The following is a 19,198-nucleotide window of genomic DNA, read 5'->3' on the forward strand; positions in this document are numbered from 1 at the left end:
GGTAGTAGAGGAGAGGAGATGGCAATGGATGAGTGAAAAGGAGAAAAGAAGGAAAGGAAGTAGAAAGAACACAAAGATGCTATATATATTCCTCATAGACCAGTTTGATTCACAGTTCCTGAATACTGCTATTTTAAATACCCTCTTCTATCAGGATAGTTTCTGTGAATAGTGACAATAGTCACAGTATATTCACAGACGCAACACTGTATAATCAACAGAGGAATATCATAGTTTACAATAGAATATGCGAAAGAAGACTATCTTAGTAATTAACTACCTCAGAACAATGCTTTATTATCTAGTCTGTCACAATGATATAGAATGAATCACTATATTCCTTCATACAAATATGACTTAAAAAGTATGGTGTCTACTATATTATTCACTGTTTAACACCTAGTTAAATCACTGCATACAACCATGCTAAAGATTAGGAGGTAACTGGCTGGGATCTAAGGAGAGTACTATTCGGAGATGCAAAAATAGAGTGATTCTGTTTCATATCGCAAGGTGAAGTGTTCCTTAAGACAGGAGAACGATGAGGATACAGTCAGTCAGGAGAAATAATGCATATCTGCAAGCAAAAGTGCCTAGTCCAATCGGCAGTAATAAACAATAAAGTAATTGCCTGAGAAGCCCAGAGAATGATATCATTTGCACCAAGACCAACGGCGGGGCAAGTTGGAGGGGCTGGACACCAACCAGAAGCCCCTACCAAATCTTCTTCTCCCCGCTCCATGTCCATGTCATCGAGAGTTCGAGACATTCTTCTCGCCGACTTACAAGCTTCAGAACCTGAATATATTCGAGCGCATTTCCTCGGTCACCATTACCAATTGACTCCCATCAATACACAAACAAAATGTCTTCGAAACTCGCCATCACAGACTTACTGTCTCTTCCCAATTCCGACGTCAAGATCCCCCGCCTTGGGTTTGGTGTCTACCGCTCTCCCACCGGCCAATGTGTCCAGTCATCACTGAAGGCCCTTGAAGCGGGATACCAACACATTGATACCGCCCAGTTTTATGGCAATGAGAAGGAGGTGGGGGAAGCTCTTCGCAAGTGCGGCATCCCCCGCAGCGACATCTTCGTGACTACGAAAATTCTGAGCCCAGCCGGGTCCTCCGAAGCTACGTACCAGAAGCTACTAGACAGCGTCGAGAAGATTGACGGTCAGGATGGATACGTGGATTTGTTCCTCATTCATAGCTCAAGCTCCGGTTCAGCCGGCCGGAAAGAGCTCTGGCAGGCCTTGGAGAGGCTTTTGGAGGAAGGCAAGACGAAGAGCATTGGTGTGAGCAACTTTGGGGTGAAGCACATCGAGGAGATGAAGGCATATGCAAAGGTCTGGCCGCCGCACGTAAACCAGATTGAGGTAAGCTCTACGGCCGAGTAGCTCTTTCAAGTAGATTCGTTTATGGCCAGTACCTAAGGTATACTGACATTATGCGCTCTTTAGCTTCATCCCTGGTGCCAACAGCGAGTCATTGATGCATATTGCAAGAGGAACGGCGTTGTCGTTGAAGCCTATTCCCCGCTCGTGCGAAACTATAAAGCCAATGACCCAACGCTAGTCGGCGTGGCCAAGAAGTACGAAAGGACGACGGCACAGATTTTGATACGCTACGCGCTGCAGAAAGGATGGGTTCCGTTGCCCAAGAGTGACACCCCCGAGCGGATTGTGGCTAATGCCAACGTGTTCGATTTTGAGATTGGTGAGGAGGATATGGCGCTACTGAATGCCCTCGATCAAGGAAGCGCTGGAGCTATCGTGGAGGCCGTTGAAAATGAGTAAATAGAATTATCCTGTATGATATGTAGCGTTCCGCGCGCCGATGTTAATGATAAGATGCAATCTATTAGTCTTAATAATCCGGTCGTTCCATCAGAAATGCATTGACCGATTGAAGTGTAGGGCGCGACGGGTTCACATCATGTTTTGATGACACGATCCAGGCAAGACGTTGTCGTATGAATTGCTTGTCTATTGATCGCCTCGCCGGGGATGTTGTGAATGATCCTGGGAACCATTAGAAAAATTAGAGGACGAGAAAGTGAGGTAGGGGAAAAAGATAGGGAAAGCAAGTGAGTGCATGGAAGGATGGCATACCATTGTCATTGTAGAATAGACATATGATAGCAAGGAGAGCACCAGCGGAGAGATCTTTACCAGATTCACACGTAACCAGTAGTGATCGTGAGGGATCGGAGGCGAGCTGGGAACTGACAAAAGCTCGAACCTTATCGAGCTCTTGTCTCAAGTCGCGGCTTCCCAGTTTTGACGACCTACATCCAAGGTTGAGCCGCTTTGGGTCGCCTTCTGATGCCTCGGGTCTGCCATTGCAATCAATTACGAGGTCATAGAGACCACTGTCGTTAATACTGGCGTTCGTTTGAGCGATATAAAGATTCCGAGTAGGCGCAACCAATGTGGCTTGTTCAGCAGTATCTTGACCTCGATGCTCTTTCACTAGTTCTTCGACCAGTTCGGGCAGATCCTCCTCGGGCGTCTTCAGGAGAGTCGCTTTGTGGGCCCAGAAGACTGGCGGAGTCAAACCCTGGGCCCAGCCCTCGCTGTCATCACCTGCGCCTTGAATGTAGCCACCCTCTGAAATTTCTGCTCCGTGAACTCGTTTGGACGCAGAACAGAGAACGAAAAGGTTATAGTCGGGTCCTTTGTGCAGATCGGTAGGATAAAAATAAGACCGATTGGCCCATGCCACCTGAATGGGCTTTCCAAGTTGCTGCCTGAGATCATCCAGATCAAGTTTGAGATCCTGAATCTTCAGTCAGTCTAAAGCTGCTGGGCTAAAAAGAGTATAGTGATGGTAGACTGGAAAGAATACCTTGAGCGATTTTACGAAACCATCAATCCGGCGTTCAATCTGCGATTCCTCCGAGGCGCCTAGATAATTCGGCGGAAGCCGTACTGCATGATATGCAGCATCGGATGGGAAAAGTGCTCGATTCATGACAGCGCACCATATTGGAACCGTCTTAGACAAGGCATCGGGCATCACTGCGCCTCGTAAGACCAGGCTGCGGACTGAACATAAAATTCAAAAGCAAACTTACATTTACCCCGACGCGTGGAATCGACAATAATACATCTGCAGTGATCATTGGCAGTTTAGTCAACACCAGCCCAAGCTTCAGCGGGAGGCGATAACAATGATAGTCAATGCTCACTCACCCTCCATGTTGCCGAGCAAGTGGTAATATTTGTAGATTCAGTCTACGAAAACTAAAATCCCACTGACCGGTATGGCCGTCCGTGCTCTTGAAATAGGCACTACCAGCTTTGATATCCGGCGAAATGTACCAACTCCCGCATCTTTCGTTGGCGACTAGAGGCAAGCCGTAGTGCTCGGCAACCTCTGCAACGAAGTCAGCATCGGACTCAATTGAACGAAGGCGGTTGGAAATAGACAGCGCTGATCGTCGCAGCGACGACAAAGTCTGAGAAATGGATTGCGCTGCGGAGGGGAAATGAAGCGATGAAACGGACACAGGAAATTGGTCGGAATGACCCCCCGTGTTTTCTGGCATTGCCTCTTTTTCCTGTGAAACGAAATGCAGACTGAAACCAAAAGGGGCGTAGTTTAGTTAATGACAATAAGCACCAATAATGAGGTTCCCAGGATAATACTTCAGAATAATAATATAGGAACAAGAAAAAATAAGATACATACCGCATACACATTATCCCACATCAAAGTGTGGGTTAGCAGAGGACGGGCCTAACCTGATTGATTGGATGGTTAAGTTCACTGTGCAAGCATGAGCCAATTAGCATCGAAGGAATTTTTGCCGGGTTAAGAGGCTAATTCTTTTTGCCCTACTGCTTGAGTGGCTTGTTCTTCTATATAAACCTACGCCAGAACAATACCTTAATACCTGGGTAGGTATTGATGTATCTTGGGTACATTAGGCTTACCTACAGTTGTGTAGCTAAGGGGCCCAAGTACCTATGTGGTGAACAAGACCGTGTGCTATCCGCCCAACCCGTTGAATGATCAAGTCGGAGGAGACTGCGGGGCATGCAAGTTACAATCACAGGCATGGGAAGGCCCAAGCTAGTTCAACATGGCCAGACCAAACGCAGTAAAGCGCAACAGAAGGCCAACATATTCAGCTTATTCGTGGACGAGCTTTCCATGAGTGTGACAACCGGCCATACTCTTGTCTTCCTGTCCTAGTGCCAGCGTTTGGGTCTTTGATCCTGGGATATCTTGACCGATTTGAGTCTTTCGCATGAATCATATATATTGTGTTGAGGCACCCCAGTCATGCGTCTGCAGATAGAAGCACCCTTAAGACGTATAATAAATTACAAACTTTGTCTTCCCCATCCCTCTTCCCATTGAGTTCATCCTATAGATGAATATTTTTGCTTGTATGGAGTGGTACAATCTTGAAAATCAGATTCCAAGATTCAGAGAACTACAAGAAAGCCATCGAAGAGGACGAAAGAAAAAGACAGGGAAACAATGGGTTGGGAAGACCCACTATGGTAAGCCTGGTAAGCCTGGTAAGCCTGGTAAGCCTGGTAAGCCACAAAAGTCTGAATAGCCTCAGGCGATACTCCATTATATCTGAGGCAGCCTAGACTCGATCTATTCGATTTGGCTCAGTGGCTTTCTGTCTTCCATCCAGAGAAACCACTAGATTAAATCAAGTAGAGCGGAACGAGGAAACTGAGCGTTACTGAAACGAGAATGGCAGCGGGTGCTTGTTGTCATAGGCCTAGCAGACCGCCTCTAGCGTCTGACCCAGTGAGCAAAGCCCACGATGGCCCCCGTCCCTCGGCGCGATCAAGGCCGGCCTCCATACTATTATTCAACACGTTCAGTCGCAGAAGCCGAAGTAACGTCATGGTATGACCTCAGGTATCAGGAACCCCACCAGTCCCGCTCCTGCCCGGATAGTATCATAGTCGGAATTCGAGCTCTGATAGGTGAATACTTTGAAAACAGACATGTGTTTCTGTTGATTTCGTCCCCTTTGGAATCACCGGTGGATTGAATGGGGGTCATTGCCTCCCCAGCTTAGTATTAAGTGTCCTTCGAAAAGCTCTTTCCAAAACTACTTAAGGATTGTGGGCAGCCGTTGTTGTTTGCCACCTGCGTCCTACTTGATCCCGATCCAATCCACTCCCACGAATCGTTCCCTTCCCACTTACCCAAACAACTTCCAATTTGACTTTCTTCACGGCTACTTTACCCACTTCATCGCACTTCATCTCACCTCAAGCAGACTTCGTGCAAAACCTCAGCTCTCCATACATCTTCACACGATTCTATACAACCCCTATAACACAGAATCTCTAAGCTCAGCTGTCACCATGCCTAAGGTCAGTCATTTGTTGCTCTCTACCTCACATGAAATCATGGATCCACAGAGCTGCTGACCACACTACCATTGCTGCAGATCACGGCAATCTTCTTCGACTGCGACAACACCCTTGTCCTGTCGGAAGAGCTGGCCTTCGAAGCATGCGCGGATCTTGCTAATGAGATCCTTGAGAAGCGCAACATCCCTGATCGCTACACCGGCGGGCAGCTGATCCAGGACTTCGTTGGTCAGAACTTCCGCGGAATGATGATTTCTCTTCAAGCCAAATACAAGTTTGAGATGTCCAAGGAAGAACTTGAGGAGTACGTCATAAAGGAGGAGGACGAGGTCATCGGCAAGCTCAACGAAAAGGCACAGCCTTGCGTTGGGGCCAACGAGCAGCTGGAGAAGATCTCCAAGGCCAAGAAGTATGACCTTGCTGTCGTCTCCTCCTCCGCCCTGCGCCGTGTCAAAGCCTCCATCAAGAAGGTTGGACAGGACAAATACTTCGATGAGGACCTCATCTTCAGCGCTGCTAGCTCCCTCCCCAAGCCCACTTCCAAGCCTGATCCTGCTATCTACCTACATGCCCTTGAGGTGTGTAAGAAGAAGCCCGAAGAAGTGGTTGCCATCGAGGACAGCAAGTCTGGTGCTCTGAGTGCCATCCGTGCCGGTATTCCAGTCATTGGTTACGTCGGCAGCTACCCTGGTGATGACAAGAAGATTGAGATGGCCCAGCGTCTCGAGGAACTCGGTGCTAAGGTGATTATGAAGGATTGGAGCGAGTTCGAACAGTGCCTTCAGCAGATTGAAAGCGCTTAAGACGACTTAGATTTTCTGCATCCAGCTCGACTTTTTCCCCACACGATGTTATGACAGCGAACGCCCTGGTCGTTAGGGAGCCACTGGAATGGATTCCTTTCGTCCGCCTTTTCAGTTTTCTGAGAAGATTTCTTGCTCAAAGCGGTGGTCAGGACCCCACACTTGCAAGACTGCATCTTTCCTTTCAATGGGGCCCGGGCGTACGAGCGTAGCTCTTCCGCCATGGGTCTGGTCTTCACACTTATTTCGAATACCCCCAAATTTCTAGCTCGGCCGGGACTCGTGCATCGCACTCGACATTCAAGCGTAGACGGGTTTTCATGGACACAAACAGATGCCTTTCGGTGTATGTAGTCTGTATTTGCACAATAGAGGCTTACTCTCGATTATCTGAGACTTCCAAACTCTTTGCTTCTTTGAAGTCGAATATGTGCTCTGCTGAAGGCTCATGTTGTAGAACGTAGACCTACTGCACCGACAAGTCCGCTGTAGATAGCATAGAGTAGCGAGAGCCAGTCGCTAATCATTTCACATTGGAGTATTGTCGGCAAAAGACCCATGCGAGCGCAGGTTCTATGGCGCACCACATTCAGACGCCTTTAGATACATGGTTGACGTTGAAAATTGAAATCGTATGCTAATGCAAGGAGACCCTTATGTGGCCCAAGAAGATGCACATTCTGTGACCTATCCAGGAGTACTCAGCTGAGCTTGAATACGTACCCAGGCATCGGGCTCTCCTTCGATAGTTGGTAAAATACATGACTGTGGCCGTACGCCATTAGAGCAATCGCGAACAGCGCTTGCATGAGGTCTGCATAGATCTTGATTCCAACTGCGGGGCTCTCAGCCGGTTTACATTGGAACAGCAAACTCACGAAGAGGGCTTTGTGGTCTTTGTCAGAAGGACAGCAAGTGCATACTACCCTCCAACTCCTGCAAGTTATGTCTACAGGATAGCATGGGTATATAATAGAGATTGTAAATGCACTGTTACACTAGACAGTATCTAGAGAAGCCTCGTCTGGGTTGTCCCAGCTGATATGCATCTTCGACGCAAGGGGGATATGTCTGGACAGATGCTGCTTGTATCAAGGCAAGATAGAGCGGTATTCATGTGTCAAAACATTGCCAATCATTATCTACTTACCCCGCATTGCATTGAATTCTGTAGCTTGGCCGTGGCTCTGTATGTCTTGGAAACTGCTCTCCCCAGCTTGTGCAGCTCTTTTCTGATGGCAGTGGCTTCCATACTTGCCTCCATTGTTGCCCTCCCCAAAGGCAATATTTGCAAGTGGGGCCATGAGAAATACAAATGACAGGAGATAAATGAACTATGGAGATGCCGCTTTAGACAGTCTTGATGCGTAAGACGAGATGCATACAATTTATTGCAGAGCAAGTCCGAGCACATATGACCATAGGGTGTGGAAGACAGGGCTTCCCATCCGCTCAGCCGTACTTAAGCCACATATTGGGCATAGCCAATGCTTAAAGTGCCCTTGACACCCCTGTCTTTTTAGAAAGCAATGTAGACTGCCCTAGGGTGAGAGTGGGTGATATAGGTGGAAATTCCGAAGACAAGGGTAAGAAAGGTAAGAACAGGGTGACTCACCCACAGGTAATATCAAGGTCTAAGTCTTAAGTAAACTAGTCTTACTTATCTCACTCTTTACCCTAGGAATACCCCAGCCTTCCTACCTATAATTTCACTGATCTGGATATATAAGTTCCCCCGCCTCCTCCTTACCTCTGTTCCTTTGTGAGCATGGTTGATATTACCATGGTGAAACACTGAAAAAGAACTGGTGTATGATGACTGGTTATTAATCCGTCTCATGGCCCTAAGAGATGGGCCCCCTAGGTAGATCCTGATACACTGCGTAGCGCTTGTAGGCTAGTGACTGCTTTGATAGTGGCTCACGAAGGCGAGGCCTGGATCAAGCCAGAAGCCAAGGTATCTCTCCCATTCTGACTCCCCCATGGGCTTGATGGTAAGGTCCCCTGGGAGATGTAGTGCGGAGTACTGGAGAGATATTTGGTACTTCAACTGATGAAATGAATTAATGTATATTTCTTGCGGGTGAAGACAGATGCTGAGATGCATGCTTAATGGCAGGCCTCTTATAATATGGGATCATGTCCTCTTCTAAATGTCTGGAGGCTAGGGAACAGGCGTCATCCATCCATCTGTTTATTGTGAGGCTCTAGTTACTACTGCGGGAGAAGAGTCTGTAAACAGTTGGGAACATTTAGATTCTTTTTTTGATTGATTAGAGTGATCGAGTGATCGGCTCCTCGGATCCTCACTCCTAGAAGCATCCATAGCATATAGGATTATACATCCTAGTTTATGTCACATTGACAGCCCGGATGGTCTAGTGGTATGTTTTCATATACTACGCCACTTTAATTTCCCTACTAACAGTTGAATCAGGTATGATTCTCGCTTTGGGTGCGAGAGGTCGCGCGTTCGACTCGCGCTTCGGGCCTTTCTTTTTTGCCCTCTTCCTTCCCAAGTCACGGCTAGTTTCAGTAGATAATGATTGAGTTTTGCCACATCAACTGCCCGGATGGTCTAGTGGTATGTTTTCATATATTTCGCCACTTTAAATGTCCCCACTAACAACGGAACCAGGTATGATTCTCGCTTTGGGTGCGAGAGGTCGCGCGTTCGACTCGCGCTTCGGGCCTTTGCTTTTTTTTTCTTTGGTTTTTTTTTTTTTTTTTTTGGCTTCTGTCCCAAGTCACGCTTAATTGCAGCAGGTAATGATTTCAGTGTGAAATATCAAAAATACAATCAAATAGGAGACAGACAGCTGGGCACTATACTGTATGTAAGGCTTATTCATTTCTTTCGTAAAACCTCCAATGTCACTTAAAATTCTATTATAGATCGTAGAGAAGGGAACACAGTGTGGATGCCATTGCGAAGATTACTGCCTATAAGGCATGCTATAATAAATTAAATTACCTTCTAAAGAGTATCTATAATCTTAAGTTACCATCTTCTATCTACCCAACAAATAAATCTGGTGTAGTAAGACCTAACTTATAACGTAACTCCCAACTGAGCTGTCCACCCTACCGAGCCACTCATCTCTGGATTCCATATAAAATGGCACCCTTCAAGACTTTGATATCTCAACCATGCTCATATTATGCTATTTATGTAAGTAAGATATTTTAGAGTACATATACCCTAAAGCATATAAATACTCTTTTATAAGGCCTTGAAATATTGATGCTCTCTTGATAACCATAAAGCTAACATTACCAAAAATACATGTCACATGTAATTTATGTTACCTAAGTATATACCTGTACTAGGACGCTATAGCTTAATAGTGTGACTCTATATATATATACTATTCCTCATACTTAAACTTGGACCCTGTAGAGCTTGGGTGTCGAGATATCGAAGCCTTGAAAAAGTGCCATGTTATATGGAATACAGGAGATGGCAGCTGGCACACAATGGCGGGTTGCTTACCAATTACATCAATACTGTTTTTGCTTGATAAACAGAAGGTTCCCTTTACGACACCACAGCCGCAGGACAAGGAGTGATGAGCAGCAGGACAACCAACCACAAGTCCTAGTGCCTGAATTCTTATGCAGTACAATGTGAATTGCTCCAGGAAACCTATTTCGGCCGCCGCGTCACGTGACTGCCTCCTCAGGAAACGGACATTGCCAAGATAAGGGTATCGCATCTACTCTACGATCTACCCCATAGATACTCCAGGAGTAGCAACAGGAGTCGTGAAGGAGTCGTGATTAAGGAAATATATAAGGATACTTGTTAACACTGTATCTAGCACTCTTAGTTTAGTTCCTTGCGTTCAAAATTACTTCACTTGAGTACAAGTCCACTAGTCTGATTTGTCAGTTGCTCTCTTACTATTGAGCATACGGACTTAATAGGTCTTGCTTCTATCTCTACTATTTTTATTCTTCTGTCATCTTCTGAATATCCTTGATCCTGGTCGGATTGTTTATTGTGTTGATGATTAGGATACCGGGTCGGTATACTAGGCAAGCATAAGCCTATACGCCCTGTACCGGGTATAGCACTTCGAGTTCCCAAAAGCAGTGACTAGCAAAGAACAGCAGAGACGGATCCCAGGGTGTGACAGTTCCTTCCTATCTTTAGCCTTACCTATTACCAGAAAGACTACGAGGTCTAGCACCAACATCTAATTTTGCTTTAGCCAAACCCTAGAACTTGGGGGCCTCTAGGTCCGGTTTCTGCTTTGATTTAGGTCTGCTATACGGAATTCTTGAGCTTTAAGATTTCTCTAGACTTAAGGACGCTCAGGTTATAGGAGAGACGAGAATACCACAGGGTGAGGCTGTACTCTTTTAATAAAAGGCATACAATACAAAGCACGGCGCTCATGTACTTGTTTTTTCTAGTTTATTTATAGTGGTTGGGAGCGAAGGGGAATTCTGAAGACACATGGGTGTCTTGTAAGCAATAGGTAAGTCCGATATGTCACCATGAACAGTGAATAATGGTGAATACAGGTCAAGCTATAGAAGAGATTTTAGTTTCAGGGGCTGGTCTCAATCTGGTGTATAAGGTAATGGAGTGAATGATACCCTATTGATAAGAACGAGCGTTGCTATTTTCTGTAGTCCATTTCTCTTTTCCCATCCATCTCTCCTTCTGTCAGCCTTCTACAATGCACTTCACTTCCAGAATAAGCCTTTCCAGTGTATGAGTTTCTCAGGAGCGATTTACTTTGTGCCAACCCACTTTCATCATGCAGAGCTGGAAGAAAGTTCGCCTCTTCCGGGATCTCTGGCTGCCAGATCCTGAGCAAGCTTTGTCCAGCCAGGAGCTGATCTATGTCCAGAAGCTCATTCCTCTTATCCAAGGTCTCGAGATGCAATGGGACAGAGAGCTGAAAGAAGCGGATGGTAAGTGCCGTGGCCGTCTAAATAGGGATTTCTAAAGGCCAACCCAAAAGCAGGGCAAACCTGCTCACCAGGTTGGAATCTAGATGAAGCTTATGAGCGTCTTCAAGAGAATGAAGCCTCCTGGTGGAAGGCGCGAGGTGTCACTCGACCCAGAGAATTCTTGGTTCGCCCGAGTGGCAAGCTGAATGCTCCAGTTGCGTGTCACTTATACAATCCCACATTCTCTGTAGATGACCCCCGTTGCCAAAAAACCGAGGACCTTTCAAATCCCTCAATCGCCCAGCTCCATGACGCTGGGTTTTCAACAACAAACAACTGTTTGCTTTTTGATCATCTGGCTCGCAGAGATATCAGCAGACACTGCAAAGATAATTATCCCGAAGATCTCTTCGACATTCATGAACAGTTTGTCTCTGCGCTCCGAGTCGCAATGAAGGCAAAGGTCGAGATCTGCTGGGGTGCCAACGTTCGCCAACGAATGCTCAAGAAGCTTGACCTCAAGCCTTTGCGTCTTTGGGGTGATTTTGCAGGCTTGCTTTTGTATCTGGAGCTGACGCCTGACAAAGCGTCTTTAAGACGTTTTATCATTTTTGTCGCGCACCCTCAGCGCTTTATGTACGTAAAGAGTGACGGAGAGAAGACTCAAGGTTGGCGTCGCCGATTCGGCTCACCACAAGATCAAGCGTTGGCTCTCGCTGCTAGCTTGGGTGGCATCCAAGTTTCACCAAACTTTTACGAGCTAGATCCTCGATTGCCTCGGAATCTATGTGTGCCACGAACAATAAGCGCTAAAAGAAATGAGTGGAAAGGCCAAGCTGTGGCCCAGTTAAAGAAAGCTTTCCCTGGAGCTATTCTTTTTGAGGAAACATCACATCGCATCCGTGCTACAAAGGAAGAGAATTTGTCTGTTCAAAAAGTGTTCAGGCTTCTGGCTCAACTCAAACCTGGCCAAGTAAGTGAAACTGCCAATCTGCCAAGCACTACAGACGACACGATCCTGGTATGAACAACCTGAAGAATGTTACCTATATACCCCTTTAACGCTTAACTTGAATAGAGGAATGACCGCCTTCGCAAGATAGCGAACTATTGGCATGATCTGGGGGAGCTTCTATCTGCGTTCATTCCCCATATCACTATCACCGCTCATCACATAAAAGTCATCGGCGCACGAAGTGTCGGCTATTTTTCAAGCGAATTTTCTACGGAGTTTCAACTGTCAGATTGCTGGGATTGGGAGGATCTTCCTGATCCTCTGGTTGAATTTATGCAGGCACAAGATGGTCTAAAATTCAATAGGCGCAAGATATCGAGTCGAACTGATCTTGAGGTTGCCTTCTACCTCCTCCAGAAATGCAAAGGTAGCCCTGAGACTTTAGACATTCTCACGCTCGCAATTTCAGTCTTGGCTGCCTACGGTTGGATGATTGCTCGCCCAAGAAAGCCCTGTGTCGATGATATGCTCATTCTTCGCAAATCTCCGAATGATATTGTCCCACGAAAATGTTCTGAATGCGGTAAGGAGCAACTGGACGACCCCTTTGCCTACTGGTCAAAGTTTGACCCGAGTCGTTATGTACTTTGGTATCATTTTCGGTCCGGCTGCGGCAGGCCAGATTGCAAGATGCAAAACGCTAGCCTCCTACCTCTCAATCCGCTGACAAGATACTCGCGTTGTACCCAGACGGATTTAAAGGAGAAGCCTCTCGACCAGTTTGACAGATGGCTTCTGCTCCGTGCAGAAGAATTTGGAACGCTCCCAGTCGAGCTCGAAGTCAAGTGCCAGGGAGAAAACTGCCAGGAAACAAAGACAGTCAAAGCACGGTGGACCGGCCACACGACGCCAAAATTTGTGGTAGCCGTGCACCCCTGCGTTAAATCTGGCCTAAGAACAAATTGGGTACCTACCGGCTACCCAACCATTCACTCGGCGAAGCTCAGCACGCTGTGGAAGAGGTTTCGTGAAGCCCAGGGGTTCGATGTTACTTGTTACCCCCGCAGACCCGATATTTACTTCAACACAAGTCTCGGTATTTCTGGCCGGATCGCCGCTTTGATTGAGGCCCAAAGGTTGATTGAGGCCGATGGATTAATTGAACGGAAGAGGAAGGCCGACAAGATGGGCGAGGCTTAGATAGGTCGGGTCACTTGTCAATCTTGTGTATGAATAGTGATAGTGTGCAATTCTCCCCACTTATGAATTTCGTTGGATTCTCTTCAGTTGTTGTCGTTTGGGAAGTTCTTTTCCTTTTGTAATATCCTATCTAGAAGAGATGGCACGTATTCCCTTCGTATGATTGAGACCCGGTTCAGGTTAACTAGGGCAACGGGAGTTTGACTACTGTTAGTACTAAGCCATATACTGTGGTCTTATCAAATTACGATTAGCTTGCACAGGAAGAAGAGGAGGGATCCGATTATTACGATATGATTTTTGTAACAAATGCCTGAAGTGCCAGGCCTCGTGTCTTAGTGTTTAGGTCGCTAGGCAGCTACTTGGTTTCTTCCTGTGCCTTAATGTACGTAGAGCTCTTTATATATTGGGTCAATTGCTTTCAACACAGAAACATATTATAGTGCAGATCGTAAGCTGTATCATAGATTTGGCGGGAAACACAGAGACTATTTTGGTAAAAGATCTCAAATATCGACTCTGACTTTGAGGTTGCATTTCGTCATCGTGGAACTAATAGAGGATTGATTGGCTTATATTCTACCCACAGAATGACTGGCCGTCGGATTCTGGGGATAGTGCCCCAAATCGTCACCCATAGCTGTTCTTCACGAACTGGCTTTCATCTACCTATTTTGTACCAACCGTGTTCTTTCCGGCCCGATTGATATTCCGACGGTATTCTTCCTTTCCCTACTGTCATGTGTGAGAGGAGATAGTCAGACGAGGACAATTCAAATGTGCTCATACTGCATCGCTCTGGTTTAAGCAAGCTGGGTGGCTAGGTGTAGATGCCAAGCCACTGACGGTTTCAGACAAGGAAGGATCGTCGAATCAGGGTATATCTTTATGCGGACTAAGAGGTCAATATGATGGTCGTGCGGATTAGGGTGATTCTCATCCGGCTTCTGACCCTTTCTATATCGCGCTCAGCGTTCTTACCCTAGGTTACGCGACATTAAAAGCAGCGTTGACCTATTTCCTAGAGCTATATAAGTCTATTTGAATATGTTTAAGATACATACGACCATAGGGTGTGGAGAACAGGGCTTCCCGTCCGCTCAGCCGTAGTTAAGCCACACGCCGGCCGGTTAGTAGTTGGGTGGGTGACCACCAGCGAATCCCGGCTGTTGTATGTTTTTGTTTTTTCATCTTTATTTTTTTGCTTCTTGGATTTGCTTCGTTGACTATCCTTGAAGCCCTGTTTGAAGCCTTTTGAGGCCCCTCTATTATGCACCCGCCAAGCCTGCCTGCTGTGGTTCCCCATTCATGCCAATTGTCGGTCCTTCGGCCTGCTATGCTGAGTCCATGCCCTCATTCCAACGTCTGACCTCTCTCTGATTCCTAAAGGATCCGATTACCGGCTTTTGGTTCTCAGCGCGCTGCCTTGTAACATTTAGTGTTTTAAATAATCAGCATATCACGTCTTCCAGAAGTCCAATATGGAAGTCGATAATCAGGCGCTATGTTATGCCGATGGTCGAAGGACATATGTCAACACTGAGCAACCGACTGTACAAATACTTGTTATCGATGTCTGACTTCGCAATTGTCCACAGGCTGAGCAACAAGATTGTTTGAATTTCTCTTTGTCTAATTGGGTCCATCATCTGCAGTGTCAAAGCTCTTGTCGAGGTCAAAATACATAGCCGTTAGGGAAGGCATACGTTGCCCTGTGCATTTGCTGCTACGATGACCATGTCGACCTTCGAACTGAACCGAACGGGAATCTGGAGTCCTGTGTGAAAGATGGCCTGTTGACTGTTCAATGCAGATGTCGATATCGTCTTTCCCGGCAAGCAACCGATGCAGTGATATTCATCCATGAAAAGGGTGTCATTGAGTCGGACCTCTCCGCTCGACAGTCCCTGGTTGACAAAGGTTGGCATGTCAGGTTGTCTGACATTTAGTTCTTCCTCGTGATGAAGAGTCACCAAACACTATATAAAGTGATATACTTGCTCTGGGTTCCACTGACTATGAAAAACCGGTTGGCCAGAATCCCCATAATGGTAAGAAAGAGGAGAAGTGCAACGATTATATCAACGGCGATCTCCCAAGGATTTCAACGGATCAACGATACATAACGGAGAAACACTATTAAGGGTGCTGGATAACCGAGTACAGGGCTACTTCAGAATCCGAGAAGAACCCCGGTCTTCTCCTAGCCACTCGTACTCTTACTGAGATACAGCTGACCTTTTTTGCGGTCAAAATGACTTATTCGTCGGTCACTGAAGGTCACTAGGAAGAAAAGTTTGGCGAGCATCCATTAATGAGCAGACCCTAGCGGACACAGATGGTCTAGAGTTGGTCCAGACTGGAATAAGGAAGAAGGACGTTTACAATTCATGGCCCAGGCATGAGCTGACCTTGTAAGAAGCGGTCAGCACCACGCTGATAGCCCGATAGTAGTACAGCGAAAATGGAATAGATATTCCCAAAGAGCTGAAGTGGATTTCAGGTCCTGATCAGGGATAGCAATTCGGGGTTGCTTGAAGCACAGTTATTTGAGCAGTCTGTCTTCATGCATTGAATGAGATAAAACCAGGGTTGGCCCTATCTCGATCTGAAAGGGGCTTAGCCTCGGCCCCTCCTTTTTGGCCAAGGCATACAGGTAGTTTGGCCATACTCCATACTTCATACTTCATGCTCCATCGACATTGAACATAAATAGTTCTAGTCACCAGTGGTAAACCTGACCGCCCAAATCACTCATTATACCATCACCATCTGAAGTGATAGGGGATCGGCTCTTCTCTTCTTGATTCCAGTATACTATAACTTCCTCAATTGGCATTGCTACCTTACGATCACCAAAAGATGACCGGGTCTGATCCCAAGTACGCCAAGTCAAAATTCGTATCACGAGCTCCATTGGTATGCAATTGATGTTCCTGGAGGGCAATTTAAGTGCGGTGTATTGTTCATGGCGCAATTTTCGCGCCGACCTCTTCTATTCTACCGGAATTACCTCGTTGTGGTGAAAAGAACGAAGTATGGGCTGATCCACATGATAGGAAAACAATAATGCCAAATGGACCAGGTTGGTCCTGACCACGTACACTGATCCAAATGGTGTGGAAAGGACTTGGGAGTCCGCAGAGAGACAGGTAAGTTCGTCTCTGCTACTTGCCCGGTGCGGCTCCTGTACGGGTCTTGAGATAATTCATTCTGCCCATGCTGGACATTCAGGATGGCGCTATGACGCCATGTCACTGCGAGTCTGCATTGTGACTCAGCAGAAGGCTTCTGGCTTTCTCCTTACTTGAGCAGCAAGACATCCTTCGTGGCCGAAGACCTTGCGTTGTATTACATGAAGTACTAATTGGGACAGACTCGGCCACCGGGCTGCGATGTCGATGGTGTGGGAATTGTTACTATCATCGACAAGCCAACAGGCCCTGAATTGTTGCTGCAGAAACAGTACAGGCCGCCTATCGATAAAGTGGTCATTGAAGTTCCAGCTGGCCTTATCGACGCCGGCGAGACCGTCGAGGAATGTGCGGTGCGCGAGCTGAGGGAGGAGACAGGCTATGTGGGAGTAGCGGAGCAGACAAGCACTCTCATGTTTAATGGTGAGTGATGCATTGATGACTACTACGCAAATTTCCGTGATCAAGGCCGGGTTCAATCCTCCGAGCGTGGTGCAAGACACTGATTGAAGGTATCACAGATCCGGGGATGTGTAACACTAATCTGAATATGGTTCATGTGCGTGTGGATCTGTCGCTTCCTGAAAACCAGGATCCTAAACCGCAACTCGAGGACAATGAGTTTATCGAGTGCTTCACACTGCCCTTGGGTACATTGTTTTCCGAGTTGAAGAGACTCGAAGCCGAGGGATATGCAATCGATGCCCGCGTGGGAACATTAGCAGAGGGCATCGAACTGGCGAAGAAGCTGAAGCTTTAAATGCGCACTTCATTCACGGCTTTGGTGTACGGCTGCGTCCCTCATATAGACGAGATCGAGGATCCATTCATGTCGATACATACTTATCCATATTCTCCGGAGTAGAGACTGCAGGCGCCAATCTTCCTATCGGCTTTGGCTACAATGCTGGGCCATCTTCAAATCTTTCCATCCTGTTTCAGGCCGTTATATAGTGCCCATGCGGCAAGTGTCTTGCCATCTCGCAATGCCTCTTTCCAAAGATCTTTCAACGGCACAATCTTCAATGTGATCTTCTCTCCATGCTGGCGTAAACCCGTCAGTCGCCCTTGTAGACTCTCGATCTCTTTGCGTGCCATCCTCTTTTGGCACAGAAACAAGGGGATAAACTCATCGCTCCCTCCGGGGGACGGATAGACCGCCCTTTGCAGAGACTCTCCGTCCTTTGGCTCCGAAATTGATTGCAGCGCCAGAGAGGTCATATCGACAAGTTCGCCTTGGGGTATTGTCAATCCTGTTTCCTCTTCTATCTCTTTCGCGGCTGCTCCGGCGAATGTTCCACTATCATCAATCATACCGGCTGGGATCTCGGGGAAAGCTAGGGAGCCAGCCGGGATTCGGGGTTGAATGGTCAGAATCGCCCGCTTCTCGTCCTCGTTCGATGATGGCACATCGTCGGGCTGGAGGATCATCTATCACACAAGCATCATGATGATCAGTTAACAAGGTTTTTGTAATCTGATTCGCATCGTACAGAGATGAGATGTTGTCATTCTTACCAACATTCCTACACTACCACCTCTCAGAAAGACCGTCCCCGGGAGAGTTTCCCCGTTTCCATTGGAAACTTCTGCGTTGAGCTTAATAAACCCCAATCTGCCGCCCTTGAAGTGATCAACAGATTGAACATTTATCTTCCGTAAAACATAGGGGTTGTGGTTGAACTCGTGGGATGGATGGTGTTGTCGTTGTAAGGATCGTTGAAGGGTTGAAAGCCAGATCTGAAAGGCTGGAAAACGTAGGAGATCCTCCTTGCTCAAATTGCTCAGGGAGTTGACTGGCACAGACACAGATGTTTTGCCTTCATCAAGAGGAATGGTGAAGCTCGACATTGACCTGATTGTGACTGATGGTGCGCTGGGATTGGAGAAGCAGGTTGGATGCAGATGCCGCACGGACAGCCACAGCCTGTTCCTCATGAATCGCGTGTGGTGGTCAAGCACTCGTGAGAAGCGAGTCTGCTTACCACAAGATAAACCGCGTGACCCAAGGAATCTCAAACAGATAACAGACCATCACATGAACCGTCTCGCGCCAGAAAACCGTAGGAAAACATTCGAGGAGACGATAGAGTTCGGTGGAGAATGTGAGAGAGCGATAAATGACGTCGACGGATTGCTGCGGGAATTACTCCCCGTGTTCGTTTCCTCTTGCTCCGTGGGATCTCCTTACAAGTTCTTTTTCCGTCTAGTCTTATCATCATCATTTCATTCTTTGATAATAATAATAATCAATTCAACTATTCCCCTTGAAGCGATTCTAACTACAGTAGTAGGTAGCACTAGGATCACGGACTACCCGGATGGCCAATCGATAGATCATTACTCATCTCTTTCTCGGCTAATAACCTACCTACATACCTGATCCCGGATATCTAGTTTACGTGTCTACGGAGTATAATCAGCCATACAACTCTGTCTGATCAATCATCCTGCGGGGTCAGATAGATGCTGACACCCGCCAAAGGAGCTTCGTTGCTTTATGGAGCTCCTCTCGCTTCCAGTTCCCTGCCACCCGCCACAGTTGGCGGTTTTGATCATTGGACGGCTTTGGACATTGTCCTTTTATGTTTCTGTCCATTCCTTGCTCGCCTTCCCCTCATCATCCGTTATTAATAGTGAAGGTTCTCTTTCCCTTCCCCCAATCCATCTTTGGCTGCGGCGCAGTGCAGACCCGTCTCTCGCGCATCTTCCCGACTTCGCTTGACGGTCGGTACGGTCTCGATTTCGTCAACGTTGGTCAGACGTCAGAGATCCCACGTAT

The 19,198-nt window shown here is 47.0% G+C and overlaps 6 protein-coding genes and 3 non-coding genes across 9 annotated transcripts; 7 read left to right on the plus strand and 2 right to left on the minus strand.

The window, feature by feature from the left end:
* Positions 1–865: 865 nt before the first annotated feature.
* Aud_006065 (aldo/keto reductase family protein) lies at positions 866–1,801 on the plus strand (the record flags this gene model as incomplete). The annotated part of the gene is made up of 2 exons (XM_043290974.1): positions 866–1,381; positions 1,466–1,801. The coding sequence occupies 2 exons, from the start codon at positions 866–868 to the stop codon at positions 1,799–1,801; spliced, it is 852 nt and encodes a 283-aa protein (XP_043146909.1).
* Positions 1,802–1,871: 70 nt separating this feature from the next.
* On the minus strand, positions 1,872–3,555 carry Aud_006066 (initiator tRNA phosphoribosyl transferase family protein; the record flags this gene model as incomplete). The annotated part of the gene is made up of 5 exons (XM_043290975.1): positions 1,872–2,026; positions 2,117–2,783; positions 2,853–3,025; positions 3,082–3,116; positions 3,200–3,555. 5 exons carry the CDS (start codon positions 3,553–3,555, stop codon positions 1,872–1,874), a joined length of 1,386 nt encoding a protein of 461 aa, XP_043146910.1.
* Positions 3,556–5,350: 1,795 nt separating this feature from the next.
* Positions 5,351–6,162, plus strand: Aud_006067 (HAD family hydrolase; the record flags this gene model as incomplete). The annotated part of the gene is made up of 2 exons (XM_043290976.1): positions 5,351–5,359; positions 5,437–6,162. 2 exons carry the CDS (start codon positions 5,351–5,353, stop codon positions 6,160–6,162), a joined length of 735 nt encoding a protein of 244 aa, XP_043146911.1.
* A 2,367-nt stretch (positions 6,163–8,529) lies between these two features.
* On the plus strand, positions 8,530–8,654 carry Aud_006068. The gene has a single exon. It is a non-coding gene; the product is annotated as a tRNA-Pro (tRNA).
* A 75-nt stretch (positions 8,655–8,729) lies between these two features.
* Aud_006069 lies at positions 8,730–8,855 on the plus strand. Its single transcript has one exon. It is a non-coding gene; the product is annotated as a tRNA-Pro (tRNA).
* A 2,076-nt stretch (positions 8,856–10,931) lies between these two features.
* On the plus strand, positions 10,932–13,222 carry Aud_006070 (uncharacterized protein; the record flags this gene model as incomplete). The annotated part of the gene is made up of 3 exons (XM_043290977.1): positions 10,932–11,088; positions 11,160–12,088; positions 12,146–13,222. The coding sequence occupies 3 exons, from the start codon at positions 10,932–10,934 to the stop codon at positions 13,220–13,222; spliced, it is 2,163 nt and encodes a 720-aa protein (XP_043146912.1).
* Positions 13,223–14,280: 1,058 nt separating this feature from the next.
* On the plus strand, positions 14,281–14,400 carry Aud_r0022. Its single transcript, XR_006253272.1, has one exon. It is a non-coding gene; the product is annotated as a 5S ribosomal RNA (ribosomal RNA).
* A 1,684-nt stretch (positions 14,401–16,084) lies between these two features.
* On the plus strand, positions 16,085–17,176 carry Aud_006071 (MutT/nudix family protein; the record flags this gene model as incomplete). The annotated part of the gene is made up of 4 exons (XM_043290978.1): positions 16,085–16,141; positions 16,282–16,374; positions 16,599–16,839; positions 16,938–17,176. 4 exons carry the CDS (start codon positions 16,085–16,087, stop codon positions 17,174–17,176), a joined length of 630 nt encoding a protein of 209 aa, XP_043146913.1.
* Positions 17,177–17,334: 158 nt separating this feature from the next.
* Positions 17,335–18,451, minus strand: Aud_006072 (putative NUDIX family hydrolase; the record flags this gene model as incomplete). Its single annotated transcript, XM_043290979.1, has 3 exons — positions 17,335–17,847; positions 17,935–18,343; positions 18,402–18,451. 3 exons carry the CDS (start codon positions 18,449–18,451, stop codon positions 17,335–17,337), a joined length of 972 nt encoding a protein of 323 aa, XP_043146914.1.
* Between the last annotated feature and the right edge of the window lie 747 nt (positions 18,452–19,198).

This window comes from Aspergillus udagawae (genome assembly GCF_001078395.1).
Source record: "Aspergillus udagawae IFM 46973 DNA, scaffold_4, whole genome shotgun sequence".
In the NCBI taxonomy this organism is placed as follows: domain Eukaryota; kingdom Fungi; phylum Ascomycota; class Eurotiomycetes; order Eurotiales; family Aspergillaceae; genus Aspergillus; species Aspergillus udagawae.